The 19,367-nt window shown below is 37.5% G+C and overlaps 2 protein-coding genes across 2 annotated transcripts; one reads left to right on the forward strand and one right to left on the reverse strand.

The window, feature by feature from the left end:
- Positions 1–589: 589 nt before the first annotated feature.
- LOC116299693 (thiamine transporter 2) lies at positions 590–3,929 on the reverse strand. The gene is made up of 3 exons (XM_031708411.2): positions 2,678–3,929; positions 2,275–2,416; positions 590–1,428 (listed from the first exon to the last, which is right to left on the reverse strand). Exons 1-3 carry the CDS (start codon positions 3,784–3,786, stop codon positions 1,195–1,197), a joined length of 1,485 nt encoding a protein of 494 aa, XP_031564271.1. The 5' UTR covers positions 3,787–3,929; the 3' UTR covers positions 590–1,194.
- Positions 3,930–4,139: 210 nt separating this feature from the next.
- Positions 4,140–14,469, forward strand: LOC116299694 (cyclic AMP receptor-like protein A). The gene is made up of 14 exons (XM_031708412.2): positions 4,140–4,268; positions 4,346–4,398; positions 5,002–5,056; positions 5,551–5,607; positions 6,236–6,299; positions 7,178–7,265; positions 8,255–8,344; positions 8,768–8,815; positions 8,933–9,011; positions 9,825–9,872; positions 10,203–10,285; positions 11,876–11,949; positions 12,102–12,172; positions 12,678–14,469. Exons 1-14 carry the CDS (start codon positions 4,224–4,226, stop codon positions 12,906–12,908), a joined length of 1,086 nt encoding a protein of 361 aa, XP_031564272.2. The 5' UTR covers positions 4,140–4,223; the 3' UTR covers positions 12,909–14,469.
- Positions 14,470–19,367: the final 4,898 nt, after the last annotated feature.

Below are 19,367 nucleotides of genomic sequence, written 5' to 3' on the forward strand. Positions count from 1 at the left end.
CATAGAAACAACCTCAACATGTTACACATCACCATAGAAACAACCTCAACATGTTACATATCACCATAGAAACAACCTCAACATGTTACATATCACCATAGAAACAACCTCAACATGTTACACATCACTATAGAAACAAGCGCAACATGTTACATGTCACCATAGAAACAACCTCAACATGTTACACATCACCATAGAAACAACCTCAACATGTTACATATCACCATAGAAACAACCTCAACATGTTACATATCACCATAGAAACAACCTCAACATGTTATACATCACCATAGAAACAACCTCAACATGTTACATATCACCATAGAAACAACCTCAACATGTTACACATCACCATAGAAACAAGCGCAACATGTTACATGTCACCATAGAAACACGCAACGTGTTACATGTCACCATAGAAACAAGCGCAACGTGTTTCATGTCACCATAGAAACAAACGCAACGTGTTACATGTCACCATAGAAACAAGCGCAACGTGTTATATGTCACCATAGAAACAAGCGGAACGTGTTACATGTTACCACAGAAACAAGCGCAACGTGTTACATATCACCATAGAAACAAGTGCTTTCATTTCTTCATATATGCATTGCATTTAATTATTTGCATAACTTTATTCATGACAATCATCTAAGTTCCTAAGCTATCATGGAAGGGGTAAGCACAACAGAGCTTGGCTCCAAATTAAGTGCACCCTAACAAAAATTTAAATCATAATAACAACAACAAAATACGAATAATGATAAACTCTAAGTGAAAAAAGCGAGTGAAGATTTACCAATTATACTTAGATGATAGTAGCTAATTTAAAGGCTAAGAGTATGGCAAAAAGTAGTCCGATCTATTCATCGATTATATCTTAAGTAATTCTAAATTAAGTGGCAGTTTAAGATAAGAATATCAGTAGTAGATCTAGGATTTTGTAATCATAATTATTAGTAGTTCATTAAAGTTCATTGTTTTTCATTGTTCTTTGAAGTAGACTGGATACAGACTAATTAAATTAGAAGCAGCAACGTTTTTTGGAGAGGATATCACGTGGTGAGCAGCACTTAGGACAGATGGACTTCCATGTGATTACATTGTATTTTATAAGCTCACCATTCCTCCATCTCGACCTTATGCCTTCTCTACTATAGCTTGCTAGCATCTAAAAATAGTTCAACAGAGTATTTACACAACAGCATTCTGACTTTCATGGCCAGGGTCAGTACTGACACCATGATGGTCTGTATTACTTTCTGTGTCTCCATCATTCCCATGAGACTGTTCAATCAACTCTTGCCTATCGTCTGTCACATATCGTTGGTTCCAACATGTCCTCCATCCTATTCTTGTCATGGTGTACATTGCTTTACCCAAGAATACTGCTCCGAGGATGAAGAAGAAACTGCCATATACTACAAACTACAAAAATTAAACATTAATCTTAGGGTTGTAGTTCAAACAGTCAGTAATGTTTTTATGGGTCTGAAATGGTTGGAAGGCCGACTAATTCAATCAACAAGTTGGTACTGTGATTGAGTGGGCTGGCTGTGCCATTGATTTATTGAGTGAGGCTGGATTGAGTAGCTGGATTGCTATGTAATGAAGATTTCATCAGAACAAAATTTCAATTTTTTTTGATCATTTTTTTTTTTTCAGTTTTGCTTTGTTATAAAAGCAATGTTCAATGCTTAGTTGTGTGTATATCAAGTTCTGGATGGACTTGGGAGGTTGCTTAAACACTCAAGAAGCTAGAGCTGCACTTTTGTGACTCATCGTACACTTCTTGAGTGCTTAAGCAACCTCCCAAGTCCATCCAGAACTGGATATACGTAAGCTAAATGATTGGTAGGTTCGCTTGGGTTGTGTAGGTTACCAAGTGAGAAGGTTGCTAAGCCAATCAGCATAAGTCATTTCAACTAATGTACATGCTTGAATTACATGCCGAGCAGTTTTCGAACTAGCTCGGTCATAACGTGGCAATGCATATGCCAAACTAATCATATATTGAGCATGAATTCACTCTCCATCTGATCAAATACTTGAAACACGTGCAGACTGGGTCACACCAAGGTCACAGCACTGTCTAAGTACACCAAACCAATCAAAGTGTGCGAGAAAAAAATCAAAATTTTAGAAAACACCATGGTCACCACAAGGAATGCATATGGCACCAATCTCTTCACAGTCATGCGAAAACTGCTCTCATCATGTACTGTATGACTGCATGTCACTACTGACTAAATATATGTTATACTACTGGGTTACCTGTGTTATTATATCTAGTGACAGTCCTCTCTCATCCACCACTATAACAGTGAGAATAGTCTGTAATAGTAGAGCGACAAACATGTTGCACCCAAACACAAGTGCATACCTGTCCATACCAACATTCTTTGCGATCTGGAAACTAGAAGAAAAAGTCATTTCTAAAAATGTATGACTGGGATACCTGTGGCAGAGGAAAAATATAATCTAGGGGATAACAATAGCTCAGAAGCTGGGAGTAGGAATGTTTTTTTTCACTGCAGGCAGAGAATTGGGGAATTTGCAGCAGATATAAGTCTGCCTTCTAAATGAACCTAGTTAAATGGACACCTTACAATATGGAGCATTGATGAGTACACCCATGATAAAAAAATCTACCCTTCCTATAAATAAAGTGACCTACCTTGCAATGGTAACCAAAAATGTGTATGCCATTCTAAAGAGAATGTACATCAAGTATGCCAACCATATGCTAGAAGTATGAGCACTGATGTACAGAAAGAATGCATCTGCGACACTGACCACGCCAAGAACCAGCTCACCAAACACTGACCAGTTTACCTTGAGGTAGCCTAACAGAAGAGCAACAGAAGCACCAAAAACGTTAGATAAGGCAGTGACACCACCATTGTAAATCTTCTTGTGCTTGCGTGCGGAATAAATGTCGTCCCAGAGATTTTGGACATAATTTTCGACCATGAATTCACCACATGTGCCAAAGGCCCACCATAGAGACCATTTTAACAGCTCGTTTTTGGAATAACACTCCTTGAAATCACGCCACATCAAGCGTAATGATAATTTCCAGGAACTGAAACATTTAAGGAAGCAGTTGGCAGCATTTTCGGTTGCTATGGAACTATCATCACTGTGATTGGTAGCTCCATAAACTTGCACTTCACTTTGATTTTCTCCAGGTTTGACAATACCGAACACGTTTCCGCTTGCTGATGGCAAGATGAAGGTAATAACCAGTGCAATACAAACACTTGTCATGGAAATATAGTTCAATGTGAGGTAATCTGTAACACTGAGTGAGATGAGCAGTTGACCTACCACCCCAGACATCATCCTACCAGCCAGCACTGCTGCTCTCGTAAAGCCAGTAACTCGAAGATAATGCTCTGCCTCTACAACTGCGTATATATACGAGTAATAAGCAACCTCTGCTCCTGTAGCTACACCATAAGCAAACTGCATGAACTGCATTGCACGCACACTTGTCGCCCATATTAATAAAACCCTCGTTGTCAAATACGCCAAACCTTCGACAACGATGACAGGCTTGTACCTTAAAACATCAGTGAAAAGAAAAACCAAGAATAGAGCTACGAGATAGGAGTACGTCCACACGGGATAAACCTCGTTTTCGAGCTGTTTGTCGGTGAAGTTTTTCGGAGGTGCTTTGAGATAAGGAGTCAAGAATGGCTCAGAGGGCTTCATCTCTTTGAAGAATCCATAAAGACAGAGAAGAAGAGTTGCTTTTTGCCAGAACTCCAGACGAGGCGCCATGCTTTCAGTATTCTAAATCATGTGACTCATGTGACTCTAGAGGACTATTCAAGTTAAACTTGTTTGGATTTTTGTGGTTTTTTTTGTTGACCTTTTACGTCTTTTTTCTTTTCCTTTTGTCCGCCATGTTGGAATGATTATGAGCCCTTGATTCTTCCGGTTAACTCCCTTGGGGGTAGAGGACAAATCATTCCAAATTCTTTTTTCTAATTAATATATGGAGATACATCAAAATAATTACTAGGAGATATAATAAACTAAATAAACCTTATTTAGCCTTTTTAAAGATAACAAATGTTCATTGTTGAGTTTTTGAATATGTTTTTTTATATCATACAAAAAGTCTTTCCCCTCCCCCGTGAGTATTGTATTGTCACTAGTCTGTTATTCTGAATGTTTTGCTTCGATCGACAAGAGCTTGTTTTTCTCGACCAAAGATGGCAAAAACTTGTTCAATCTTCCCCGATAACCCCGATTACTGTGTAAGTACATCCACAAAGGCCTTCTTTAATGTCTCTTTTAAGATTAAACTCAAATGTATATATTTTCTTTTTGACAGACGACGATTGTCGTTCTAAAGCGACTTGTAGCTGCTCTTTCGATGGTTGGCTGGTAGGCATTTTGACATTTTCTCTCTGTTTTCTTTTCGTTTTTCTCCTTTAAAATAACTCAGAAAATCCTACAAGCCTTAGCATTCTATAGATTAAGACCATAGCGACTCAAAACCAGCAAAATATTAGTTTTTCTAACGTTTTTCTAAAGACGAGAAAGATCTCACTAATGCATACTGTAAACTCATAAAGATGTCTTCTGACTTAAATTCCGACTTTTTAATCAAAGATAAAATCAAAATAATTCAAAATTCTAGTTTCCTTTAACTTTAATGCGTGTTTTATTTTCATATTTAGTAATTTTTTAGTGTAAAGTTGTGAAATTAAGAACAGTACAGTAAGCTGCTTTTGTCAATCTGCACAATGTTTGAGGCAAAACCACATCAGATCAAAAACCAAAATCTTTCTTGTGGTAAAAACTATACTCCAAATTCTGATGCTTAAAGATTATCATCAAAACCTAGAAAGCCATACCCCTAAATATTTATTCATAACTTAACCTATAAACCATTAAAAATACATTGTGAAAGTTTATTTATGTTATTAATAATACTGTATTCTAACATTCATGAAGTTACAATTATCGTGTATTTTTATTTTACAGCTTGTTTATCATCTTCATTATTTGGCTGTTCAAAAAGTACAAATATTTTGTACAGGTGAGTCTAGGGAATATTTTTGGAACATTAATCATCATTTGCCCTGAAATAGAGGGCTCCTTCTTTGGGTAAATGACACAGTTTACATAATTCGATAAAAACAACAAAAGACCCCAAGCTTTACAATACATGTAGAACCAGGTTAACGAAGAATCAATAGGTTTGTGGTACATGCAGAAGGACCCAAATAGAGTCATTAATAGCAATCTTAAGCTTTTCAAAATCTACAATGACCCGAAGTGTAAGTAACTTCACTTTAGGGTTTTGCGCCCTCAAAGTCAGTCTTCCCTGTGGATGAGTTGATCTTACTGACAATTTTGAACAAAATCTCCAATGAACAGAACCTCAAAGAGCAATTATTTACACTTCCAGTTGACGTTGCCATCGTAGATTTTGTAAACTTAAGGTTGCTAATGATCCTTGCTTGTCACATCTTGTAGCTGTTGATGAATGATGTAACTGTGTTACTTATTAAAATAATGATATTGTTGTAGAGACTTATATTGGCATTGAGTGTAGCAGCATTTCTTGACTCTATTGCTTACATGATGGTGAGTAGATGTCATCATAAGTATCATTATATCTGTTCATCACTGTCATAATCATCATCACTATCTCTACTCAAGTCATCATAATCATCATTGTGCATGGCAGTCATTATGACTGTTGCCATGTGCATAACTATCGCCATGCATGTTGCTATATACAGTATAATATGTACTTATTGGCTGAGTGGGAGGGCTGTACAGGAAAATATTTGGCTCGAGGTGATGCCATACGGACCGAGCGCAGCGAGGTCCGTACAAATGACCGAGAGCCAAATATTTTCCCGTACGGTCCGACCTAACTCAGTCAATAAGCATTTTATCATATGACCCTAAATAAAAAAGATATTATTTTTAAAAGTTGCAAATTATGTCAATACTGTTGCAGGTTTCTGTGAGCAGGGCCATACGGATTCGTACCGCCCTGCTCACTCAAAGCTGTACAGCCCTGCTCATGTCATTTTCCTGAAGGTTTTTTAAGAGCATGCGCCCCAGCAGAGACGGGTCATATGATAACTATCGCATATTATCATTGTCATATTATCATCATCATCATCACTACTACAACCACCACCCATGATCATGTATCATCACATTGCCATTCTTCATTGCATTTTTTTTACATTTCTTTCAGGGAGAGTTGCACCCCGAGGAAGGAACAGCTTGTACATTCCAAGCATGGTGGCTCTCATTTTTTGGTATAATTAACAAATAGACATCAGTTTTTTATGTGTCTGTCCTCTTATTGACAATAAATTGCGTCATCACATTAATTGTTAAAGTAGTGTGGATCCACAAGGTGTAATAAGAACTTCCCATTTTTAGTGATCAAAACAACCAACGGAAAGAGCGCGCGCTCGTTGACGTCAGCTTTATCTGTCTGTCCTCTTATTGATGATAAAAAATAACCAATTAGTGCGCGAGAAATTTGTAAGTTATTATAAAATATAGTATGCTTTATAATATGAACTTTAGGAGCAGTGCCAAAAGCATCATGACATTATAAAAATAACAACACCATTGATACAATAACTTATATGGCAGAGGAAAGACAATGTTCTTTAGATACGAACCTCTTACTAAAGTGGGGCCAAGATTGTTTAGGACCATATTACAAAATGACTTTGTAAGCTCACAGCCACTGTACTTAGCTGTAACCCCTAATTCTATGTACTTATTGACTGAGTGGGAGGGCCGTACGGGAAAATATTTGGCTCGAGGTCATGTCATACAAATGACCAAGAGCCAAATATTTTCCCGTACGGCCCGACCTAACTCAGTCAATAAGCATTTTATCATATGACCCTCACGAAAATAAAAATAATTAAGAAAAAGAAATTGCGCGGATTCGAGCAGGGCCGGATGGGTTTTTCCGTCCCGCTTACGTCAACCCGTGCGGTCCCCATCACGTGACTTTTTCTAATGGTTTTATTAGAGCGCGTGAGCAGGGCCGTACGGGTCATATGATAATAATAATTATAACCTCACCTACCGTATTGTCAAACCTCTTAGAAATGTATTGTTTTCAAAGATTATTATTGTAAAACCATTTCTATTCTTACCTTACCCATTACAGAGTTCTCTATGCTAATCTGGGTGACCTGCATCACATTCAACTTGTACTGGAATGCCATCAAGAAAACCAGAACTGAAAAATTTGAGAAGTAAGCCATGCATTTGTCTCGGTCTCAGAAGATCAAATAAAGATCTTAGCCCGGTTGTACGAAGAGTGGATATCCAATGGATAAGTCGATGTTACAATCCAGTAAATTTATCCACAGCTGGATAAGATTTATCCATCAGATAGCGCTATCAATTCTTCGATATACATCAACCTGCTGCCTTGCTGTGTATGTTTTGCTAGGATTAATTTTGGTAGTATGTGATGGGATTTTAATCTGATTCATATCATAGACCTCCTTAGCTTGTGCATAATATTTTCCTATTTCAGACCTTGTGTCATTCTCTTGAGAATTGATTGTGTAGTTCCAAAAATTACCCATACACCCCTCACAGAGTAATTTTTTTAAGACACCCCCCTACCCCCCGGAAATTCCAATTTTCTTCCATACAAACTCTGTAATTTTTGTTCTTTCTCTGACCCCCCCTACTCTTCAGAAATTCCAAATTCCTCTGTTGGGTGGGTATGGATGATTTCTGGAACTACACATTCTTTGTTTGAGTTGTATCCATATTTGTGTTTAACCATGCACAACCGTTAAGCAAAAAAGTGCTACTCTAGGGAATGACAACACATGGTCTGCAATGAGAAAACACTTGAGTTGCCCAAGGTAGAAAGGTCTGTACAGCCCCTCATTTCTTTATTACAATAACTTCTCCTTGAAAATTGGCCATTACCTGTAATATCAATGATGAAAAAAGGGGCCCAACCATCAGAACCTCTATGTTCTTCTCTCCAACCTTGTTAATAGTATAAGAGTAAATGGTTGAACCCAGGTGTTGAAGTTTGTTGTGAAATGTGACTGTCCGGGTGAGCATAGTCTTGAGAAAGACAGTCACTACCAACAATAGTCTTTCTCAAGACTACACAAAACCCAGACAATCACATTCCACACCAACCATGTTAATGGTATTGCAACACTAAGGTTTCTCCATGGTATATGTTTAAAGGTAAGATGTTCTTTCTTTTTAGGTGGTACCATCTGTGTTCATGGGGGATAGCATTAGTAATGTCTTGTCTTCCGTTCATTAATAATCATTATGGACCAGCTGGGGCATGGTGGTGAGTATCTAAATGATTATTTAGATATTATGAGGTAATGGTTTATGGGTGTCAACATAAGTATAAATGATGTTGATGGTGATGATAAAGATGCTGATGGTGATGGTTGTGGTGGTTTTGGAATAGGTGCTGCCTGCTGATGCTGATGCTGATGCTAGTGATAACGTTGCTGAGTGTGGTGTTGATGATAATGATGGTGATAATGCTGATGATGGTGACGATGATGATAATGAAGATGATGTTGAAGATAGTGATTATTGAAGATTAAAATGGTGATAATGGTGATGAAGATGATGATGATGATAATGGTGTTCATGATGGTGATGAAGATGATGATGTTAATGATGATGATAAAGAAGATGTCAGTACTGGTGATGAAAATGATGCTAATTATGACTGTTTATTCGCATTTCTTAATCAAAGCTGGATCAAAGAGAACAGTCCCAATAGTGTTGTATGGCGGTTTATGACGTAAGTACTGAAAAACGACATTCTTTCATCAGACCAATGAACTTGGAATGAGATAAAACCAGTTTGGTTTCGAAAAAAAATCAACACAAGCTAAATATTTTTCGTATTTTCGCTCAGTTGGTATGTGCCATTGTTTGTCATCGTCATTGCCTTATACGCAGTCTATGCTTACATCTTCATCGTCTACAGAAGGCAGGTTAGTTTTATCCCTCTACCTGTCTAAGAGCATTGACGTGTTTCCCCAATAGGCCTTTGGCAACAACAGGGCACATGACCCTACCCCCCATAAAAAGAGACGTTGTGTAAGAATGAACACCAGAAATCAAAAGAGCACCTCGACATTAGTAAGAAGGCTAGGTTTCAGCTTATAACATGTAACACAGGAGAAACGGCTTTAAATATATATATACACCTATTTCAGAAATCGTTGTCGCACCAAAAGCCTTAAGCAACAAGCCAATACCGCAGAGAACGCCGGTACTTTTAGCTGTAATTAGTTTATTCATGGTGCATTTTCATTTATTGACTTCACAAATTGCTCCAAGCAAGGCTGCTTCAAATGGAGAGCTATAACCACTTGAATGAACCATGAATAAATCAATTATAATTAAAAGTATCGACGTTCTCTGGAACCTTGGCTGGTTACTGGAGGATCTTGGTGCAACAACGATTTTCGAAATAAGTGTATATGGCAAAGCTTGCCATCCAGCACATTTTCCCATGCAAATCCTTATAAAATATTTGATTATATATTCAATGCCATTTCTCCTATAGTCAACATCATAAACTAAAACTTTGCCTTCTTAATAATATTGAGGTGCTCTTTCGATTTCTGGTGTTCATTTCAACTTATCATTTCTTTTTACGGGTTGGGGGGGGGGGGGGGGGTGGGGGGTAGGGTCGGGTGACCTGTTGTTGCAAAAGCGAGCCTATTATTCTTATTAGGGAGTAGCAGTAGGTTTATAGTTCCTCTTACAACATATTTCTGTGTATCTTTTTCCTTCTGTAGTCTAAAGCTTGGGCTGGGACGTATAACGCCGAAGAAGAGAGAAACAGAGTAAGTGGTGAAAGACTTCCTCATCGTGAATAACACACGCCTAACACGTGACGTTAAAGAGGCTCAATTTGGAGGACAAAACAAATGAATTTAAATCTCCTGAGAATTGGAAACCTATTGTTTTGCTGTTTTTTCTTCAAATTGAGCTGCATTCCGAAGTGCCTAATAGTGATAGTGGTGATGATTTTATCAGTGCTGTTGGTGGTGATGAAAATGAAAATTATGTTGATGATTATGACAATGTTCCACTATATTTGAATGACAATCAATAAAACAGTATATAAGTTAACATCACAGACCAATTATCCTTGTCTTTATTGATCTCCAAAGGCCTTGTTGATGGAAAACGTAAAACCATTGATGGCATATCCATGCATCTATCTGGTCACATCCATATTCCCTCTAATACACAGGTAAAGATCATTTTTTAGTATAATTTTTAGGCTTAAATGTATAGAGTTTTCGCAATGCGGTGATTGGTCGAGCGACCAGTGATTCTGAGACGATAATCACTGCTCGAGCCGTTGTTACGAGGTTTTCAAAAGCTTGCCAGTGCGATAATAATACTAAAACGCTTTTTTATCCTGAATTTCGACTTTTGTCTGATATTCAAGCCTAAAATCATAATAAAACAATAGGCCCTTTGCAGTTAACGGTCACGTGTCTGTACTCGTGAGCAAAATCTTTTATTTTATCTTAAATTGGTGATTCTTTTTAGCTATTTGTGAAGAACTGAATGAAACGATGTGCAACCAGTGTGTTACGAAATGCAATTTTTTATTACGATCTCTCGAAACAGGTTGTAGAAATTTTGTTTGCTCACCAGTATATTTCACCCATGGGAATCAAGATGTTTATTCATTTGCTCTCAGTGAATTAATCAGTACGTGATTACTATTATTTAGGCTCAGTGATTATGAGGAATATTTACTTCGCTGCTCGAAGACTCCTGGCTCCGTAAATCTTCATCGATAATCACTTGGCCTTCGGCGAATAATTGTTAACTCATATAACAGAAGTAGCGCAAAATACCTCAGTAATCGAAGACAATTTTGAGTGCTTACCATATTATATAAACAATCCATCAAGTTGGAAATTCGTTTGCTAATACGGTTTGAAAAAGGGCGGGAAATTTTGGCTTCCGAAAGATGGTACGCGCGTCTACCAGAAGAACCGAAAAGAGCGGGAAAAGTTCAGTACCTCGATCATAAGACCGAGTTTCTCGAAATTTTTTGACCTGAATGATATTCACCATTTGTTTTTCCAACCTATATTTCCGGTTTTTCTGGTAAATGGTAAGCAACCCTTGCTCATCCAAATTAATTTTTAAAATCAAACCTGCAGAATCACTGAAATAGTTTATTTCGAATTTCAGGACGTGTTTTTTTTTTTAATTGTTATTATTTACTCTCAACGCAGGCAGCGTTCGGCGTGAAACGTTAATTTTCACAATGTGCATCAAAAACCACAAAGCGCTCTGGAAAACCGAGTATTGCAAAAATGGAACAGGGAAATCAAAGGAACTATTCAGGGGGAAATTACTCTGCTATTTTCGTCTTTTGAAACACTTACCTTTCCACAGAAAATGTAGTCTTCTACGCAGCCACTATTAGTGTAGTACTCGGTTAACCATCATTATTTGTGATAGAGTTTCGTGTTTGGCACATTGACTACTCTGCCATCTTCAATGGTTTCGGCAACGCTACGAGCTGATTACTTGTGTCGTAAAAAATATAGTTACATAAGGGGCCGTTCATTTCTACGCACATGGGGGAGGGGGGGGGGGGATTTTGTGAATTGTAAGTTAAAACAATGTATGACTCCTTTCCAACCTGCATTTCCTTCAACGTGCCCCCTATTAAAACAGGATATATTTTTTAGATAAATTTTATATTTTACTAATTATTTGTGGGGCGCGTAAAAAAGCCTTATTACCTCGAATGTTTTATATGATAATCTTTTCGCTGACTCATACAGAACTCTTTGAATATCTCTTTTTGCAGGATCTATAACGCTTCCCACAGCACACCAAATTTTCCGCTTCTTCTTCTTCATGTCATTTCCAACCCTATCGTTGGTAAGTAGTCCTGGAAATAAACTGAAAATGATGCTGAAATAAATTTAGTGCATCGGTATCTGCTTCGAGGCGACATTCTGTATGATGTAAAGATCTTCCTGATTTTGATGAGTTTTTAGTACGTAGTCATGGTAACAAAAGTGTCGTTTCAGGCGCCCTTAATGCTATCGTGTTTGGTATGGACAAGGAAACATTTAGCCGACTCAACTTACCGCAAATGAGGGTAAGAAAGCTGAACGATAAAACGACTGACCGATTGTGACCGACTGACTTATTGACCTAATTGACCGACCGATCAATGAACGAACGGACCGACCGACACTCCGACCGACTGATAATTTATTTGAGTTTTAATATGAATATTGAATATACAAGTGACGTCATAAAATAAAGTACGTTGTATACTTATGACGTCATTAACTAATATACTTTCTTATAACGCAAGGCTTTGTACCAATCAAAATACCCCATTCCAATTGATTTTATTGCCTGTAAAGTGGCTATAACCCCTGATATTTTCATTGAGTTAGTGTCTTCAGGTTCATTAACATATTGAAGTATAAACCTTCGTAACTTGAATGCACAATAAAGAAATATTTCTCACCATCAACTATTCACTTCATGTAGAATCAAAACTGAAAGTATTGTATCATATATTATAGGCACTTTAAATCATTTTTTGCTTCTTTTTTTTTTTTTTTTTTTTTTTTTTTTTTTTTTTGCCCAAGGTCGCGCTTGCACAACACTCTAGAGCAAGAAAACCGCTAGTCAGGGAATACCTCGTTGGCGACACAACCGAAGTGCGACCAAACGACGACTCCTCATGGTCATCCTCGTCAACTGATGGAGGACAGGCAGTCCGTACCGCCACCCCACAGGGGACAGATTTACCTTCAGGAGATCAGGCAGCATCTACACAAGTTTCTACAAGTAACATTGAAGCTAATAAGAAAGACTGAGGGAGGGGAGGGGGAGAACACTTTGTCAGTTGTTTCAGAGTGCTGATGTAACATATAGTTAATAATGACGTCATAGCTTCTTGTCGCCACACAATTCTCTCCATCAGCGCAATATTAACAAATAATGCCAATGCTTTCTGAGCATGCGCATAGCATATTCATTCCGGTTCGCATGCAATCTCGTATCCAGAGCCTGCATTTCTTCTGGCCTGCGGCGAAGAACGAGGGCTCTGGCATAATCCTTTTTTTTTTTGAGACCAGCGTATGCGTTCAAAGACTTGCCAAAAGTTAAAAAATATCTTCCCGATTTCTGATTTTTACTTTGATTTTTACTTTGAATTTTACTTTGATTTAATACAGTATATATATTTTCTAAAATTGCATATGCGCCAAAATTTGTATTATGCCAAAGTCATCGTTCTTCGCCGCAGACCAGAAGAAACGCAGGCTCTGGATACGAGATGGATTCGCATGTGAACTTGTCACGAATGAAAAACGTCTGCGCATGCTCCAAGTCCGTATGCAAATCAGTCTTCGAGCTATCGTAGAAATATCAAAACGTCTTCGAGCTATCGTAGAAATATGTATATTTGACTTTCAAACATGTCTGACAAATGGACTTTACAAAATGCCAAAACCTAGAGCCAGTGCTCAAAACTTAACGTATACTTGGAGAAAACGAACATTCATTTTCTCACTAAAACTCTTTTAAATTCTTAGAAAACGTGCTGAAAGGAGCGCATGCGCACATTGTTATCCTAGTGCCTGATATTTACATTTGATACAATATGTAGTATTGTCGTGTGATGCTATAGTTTTGGATGTCAATGGCAGCACTGACAGCACTGTTTTTTCAGAGTAGAAATTAACCATTTGCGAATCAACGTACCATAGGTTCAAGACACACAAATCCTGCCCTGTTCATAAAGCGATATTTTCCTAATACAAACACGAGCGCCGTGAATAATGAAAGTTTCTTGCATTAACTAGAGAGTTAAGGCCCTGTTACACGTTGAAACTTTTATGTGAAACTTGTGTGCAGCGGCATTGGGAGACAAGTTTTACAGGGGTGCTACACGGCGCAATTTCGTCCTGAAACTTGTTCGCGACACAAGTTTCGGTTGCAGAAGTAGAAAGCAGTTCTACTTTTCGTGAAACTTTCTCGCGACGAAAGTTTCACAAAGCTGGGGTGTTACACGCTTCAATTGCTTCTGAAACTTGTCTCGCAACGCTGTTGCACACACGTTTCACCCAAAAGTTTCAACGTGTAACAGGGCCTTTATTCATCCATCGCCAAAGTTATCGTTGATTGGTGCGTCCCGTAATACATTACGTCATTGCACGCTTCATTGAATTCCGCCCATATCCTCACCTCTACTTATTCGTGCACACCACTAAAACAAGATAAACAAATATTATTGAATTAAAAACTTTTAATCGAAGTATTATGATCATCCGGGTGAATGTAGTCCTGAGAAGGACTGTTTGATGTGACTGACGTTTCGACAACCTTAAATTCGAATTAAAAACTAATAAAAAGCTAAGCAAGTTAGAAATGAAACCTACCTCATATGATTTCTGATTGAAGTCGACATATTTCGTAATGACCTCCGCATGATGACGTAATTGAATTAGTCTTTAGTTTGGGGGGGGGGGGGGGGGGGGGGAGAGGATAAAATTTTATGTAAACAAGACGCCCTATAGGCGTTCACTGGGTTGCCTGTATCATGCACAGGGACCTTGTACAGCTGAAGAAGTTTGCAAAGTTTGCCGAAAGATAATGGAATGTTTCACAGAAAAAGAATGATTCAACTCGTTTAAGGGAATCTCCCTGAAGGCGTTCTCTGAATAATATTAAAATAATTGCAGGTTCTGCCCTTTTGTAGGCTATAAAATAAATAGTTTCGCGTTATGCATGTCACACTACTTGTGAATTTGATCTTGCGCCATCACGCAACAAGATGAATATCCCAATGTTCTCAGTCAGAATCACCAATTACTATTCTTATCTTTTTACAACCTTTTGTTATTGTATTATTTACTGGGGTGGCTGTTTATTTTCCATGTCAGAAAATGCAGAAATTGCGCAATAGTACCCAGAAGTCTTCACAGCACCACCCACTAGTCCTTTGCGGGCATCCAAGTGGAGGAAATTTTCTTGTCAGCAAATATTCCCAGGAAAGATAGGAAAGCATAGCTTTACTCTCGGATTGATATGATAACGTCTGATCGAACTTATACAGGGTTAGGTTATAAGCAACAGACTATAGAAATAAAAATCTTTCTTCACTAATTGAAGATTTAAATCTACTAAAAAATAGATTAAGAAAAAAAAAAGAAAAAATCTTGTGTGGATAAGATGAGATTCGAACCCAGCAAAAGAAATTCAAAAAATCGATTCCACTTTGCCATACCCCCGAGACATCCGCAGAGCTGAGGCGGCGTATGGACTTCGGACCTGACGGCGATTAAATCCTTCTGCCCTTGGGTTGTACGAATTACGCAAGAAAATGTTCTAGCCGAAGCATCAGGGGAGAGACCAGCCGGCCCCCAGACCATATCGGCTAATCCCTTGCATCTCTGCCACGCACGGAATCGGTTGAAAAACTAATGTTAAAAAGTCTAGTCTATTCGGTGCATTTGTTTTCACGGCTATTGTTATGCTGATTCACCTGGAACCGTGGTCCAGTGGATAAATCGTTGTCGTTCGAGATTCAAGTCAAGCTCGTCTGAGGAGGGTTAGCACTTGGATGGGTGACCTAAACATTATACCTACTCTCGCTTTTGGTCCTTTTTTTCGTTTTTCTTTTTTGATTTTGAAAATAATAGAATATAGAATAGTGAAGCTTTTCTATTTTTGAGTAACCTATTTCTGTCTACCCAAATCCGTCAAGTTCAAATTTAGCAGAGGAAAATCCCCAGAAAAAAAGACTAGTTAAACTGGTGGCCATTTAGTATTTTCATATAGAAGCGGTCTCATTGACAAGCAGTCGGTCAAGAATTTCAAAACAATAAATGGCCGGCAGTTGCATATCTTTTTAAAAATCTAAAGTAAAAGTGACTTAAAACGAGGTAAAGGCAATCTACCACAACTTTATTAATTAAACATAGCATTTGTTTACTCACGGAAAGATTTGAAGCTTTATTTTCCTAGAGATTAAGCTGAGATAACTAGCTAAAAACTAGTGTGAGCTGCGTCGGTGTTTCTAATGAAACAGTAATGATGAAAAGGTAAATTATACACCGTGAAAAGATGAAAAACTTATTGACGTTTCGTACGCTAGTCCTTCGTGAAATAGATACGTTATCAAAATAGCTTAAACTTAGACTCGTTCTGTATAGAGTACTGCTTTGAGTTCTAAGCTGGATTACAAAATTTGAGTAGACAAATAATAGAAAGATCTTTACACGGCGCATCTTGAACTTTCTTGGTCAGTTTATACACCCCAGTAATTCCTAATCCTGCATTGGCTGATTGGCACTTGAATATATATGACACTTTACAAGGGATCTCTGTATCATATGTCCACAAAGGACTCGGGTAGTGCTGTGAAGACCCCTGGGTACTATTGCGCAATTTTGGCATTTCTGACCCGGGAAAATACTGAGACAGGCAGCGCATTTCAAGACTGGGCTACCACAGGCAACCCAGTAATTAAAATATTTTTCTTGAATTTTGCTTAGTTTCTGCTTTTATTTGTGAAATGTCGTTTATTTTTAATTCAATAAGTTATTTTCAAATAAGGTTGTTCTATCTGTCAGTGAGAAAATATTCCCTTACGTCGTCATGGCAATCTTTGGTTGTCAGGTTTTGCTGGATGACCGATACTGAAAAAAAAAGGTAAAATTAGAAAAAAAATCTAATTATTTCTGAGGTTTGACCTTAATTTGCACTATGGCGTTATTGACCTCTACTACCAGACTCCCTTGCACACTTTCTTTTGTTCAGTTAATTAGCACCAATTGTCTCACTATTCTCATGAGGGAATACAAATTCAAATAAGAAAGAAAATTCACAAAGCATCTTGGCAATGAGAGTCAAATGACGTCATTGTGCAAATAATGGTTAAAATGGCAATTTTTTTCAAAACTTTTTTGGAGTCGAATCAATCTCGTACCCAGAGCTCACGCTCCTCTTGGTCAGCATCGAGAAACGACGTTTCTCGAACGTGGGCTGTAGGTACGCAATTGAAGTCCAATACAACAATATTCCCTTCACAGTTCCCTCCGCCATCTGGAAAGGTAGCCGTGCCTTTGCATCGCAGCGAGACGAAAGGTAAGCTTGAAATGATAGAGAACTTTTTTACACCTTCTACAATTATTCACACTGTCTCTTTTAATTTCAAGCTCACCGTTTGTCTCGCTTCTATGCAAAGGCGAGGCGGCCTTCAAAATGGCGCAGGGAACCGTGAAGGGGACTATTATAAGTGACATCATGAAAAATATTTTAAAATTAAAATAATTTATTTTATCTATGGGTTGCCTGTGGTAGTAGCATCAGAGGGTGATCTAACTTGACTAACAGATTGAGAAAAACACATATTATAATAATTTCATAATTTCACCCACCTCTCCCCCATAACTGTTCTAGTTCAGAAATACCCGTTTTCACTATGACGTCACAGCTTGTTCCTAAGGGGACAGATAGTATGAAAAAAAACCCCAAGAATTTGAACTAACTTTGCATACTCTCAAGATATGACTCTGGTATGTCTGATTTTCAAACATTTTCAGTATAAAACGGTGTAAATCCTGTATATAATATTATTAAAAGTATTTTTTTTTTTCGTGTTGTTGCTGATTTGTCCCTCTGCCACGACCATGGCTCTTCGTTAAAACAAAAGGTTGTTTTTATGTGACGTCATAATGAAGTCACATAGATTTGAAACACCATTCATGTTTAGGTTGTTTGTCTATAAACATATCTACAGTGGCCAATAGATGCAATCGGCACAAATCCAAATACAAAATTACAAACATAAATATAAATAAAGCGATAAGAAGTTTTCTGTGTAGCTTACCCGTTCGCTTGGGCACCCTGTGGTATTTTTCCACAGGCATCCCAATTTATAAGAAAAGCATTATGGATTAGAGTGCGCGAAAGTCTGACAAATAAGCGTGCACGACCCCTTATATACTTATCTCGTCACGTGACTAAAGAGAATATAATCCTGAAGTAATCGGCCACTCGTAACAAGAGTGTGCCTCATTATATTATGAGATATGGACCTACAATCGGATCAATTAGTTAGAATAATCATAGGATTATGACTGGAAACCAAATTATGGTCATATACCTGTCAATCATTCTCAGATCATAGGATAGGGAGTTTGCACGTCTAGCGTGACATTAAAGACAAACAAAAACATTAATGAAATATTCCATGACTATGAAGAAAAATGTTAAACTCAAATAGCCGAATTAGAGGACCAAAGATTGCCAACAGGCGCTTTGCAGGGCTTGGTTACGTAATTGTTTATTATTATTATTATTATTATTATTATTATTATTGTTATTATTATTATTATCATTATTAAGTAGCCAATTGTAAATTACCTATAAGTAGCGAGATTTACGATTGTATTTGGCAAAAACCCAATAAAGTGTTCATCATTATTATTATTATCATTATTATTATTATTATTATTATTATTATTATTACTATGTAGCTGCTCCCCACCAACATAAATATAAATATATATATATATATACATACAATTATAAAATACAGCAATAACAGTGGGAGAGTAGAACACAAAGAATAAATATTTCAAATAACTAGACAAACTAAGCTGGGGGGGGGGGGGGGGATGAGCTCTTTAACATAAACCTTAGACTATATGGATAATGAGAAATGGATATGTATATATGAATGTAACTCTATATCAGTAGTAATAAAAGGCGTCAGAAAGACCTAACTTATGAATTAAATAAGACTGTCATTAAGTTTCTCTTTAAAACTGTCACTGGATGGTTCATTCCTTATATATAGCGGAAGATCATTCCACAGAATAGGCCCACATATACAGAATGCACGGCAACCATAATTCTTACTTCTAAAGTTTGGTCTTGTTAGGAGTAGGTTGCCATTTTGTTGTTGATTTAAAAATTCTTTTAGCTGAAGGGTTGCGGCTCATTGTAAATTATTGAGGTGATATCATAATTCATTTATCATTTTCTGCAGTACAATAGACTTAAGGTCAATTAGGTAAGTTAGATCACGATATCCGATTTCTTATCTGGGCACTCGAAAAGTTACCATGTTATACCATGCGTGCAGTAAAAAGCACGAAAATATCAAAAACTCCTTCAAGTTTAATGGCTTTTCTGCAGAATGTTTTGGCCAAGGGACTGATGTTGAATCGATTTCTTCATTTGCATATTATGAGGTCATGTGACCACGACACGAATCTTTGTATAGACATCAGACCATAATAAAACATGTACAAAGAAATCTC

Source organism: Actinia tenebrosa, unplaced genomic scaffold, assembly GCF_029948245.1.
Source record: "Actinia tenebrosa isolate PJP-AT-01 unplaced genomic scaffold, QUT_ActTen_1.0 PGA_scaffold0__85_contigs__length_37466705, whole genome shotgun sequence".
Lineage (NCBI taxonomy): Eukaryota > Metazoa > Cnidaria > Anthozoa > Actiniaria > Actiniidae > Actinia > Actinia tenebrosa.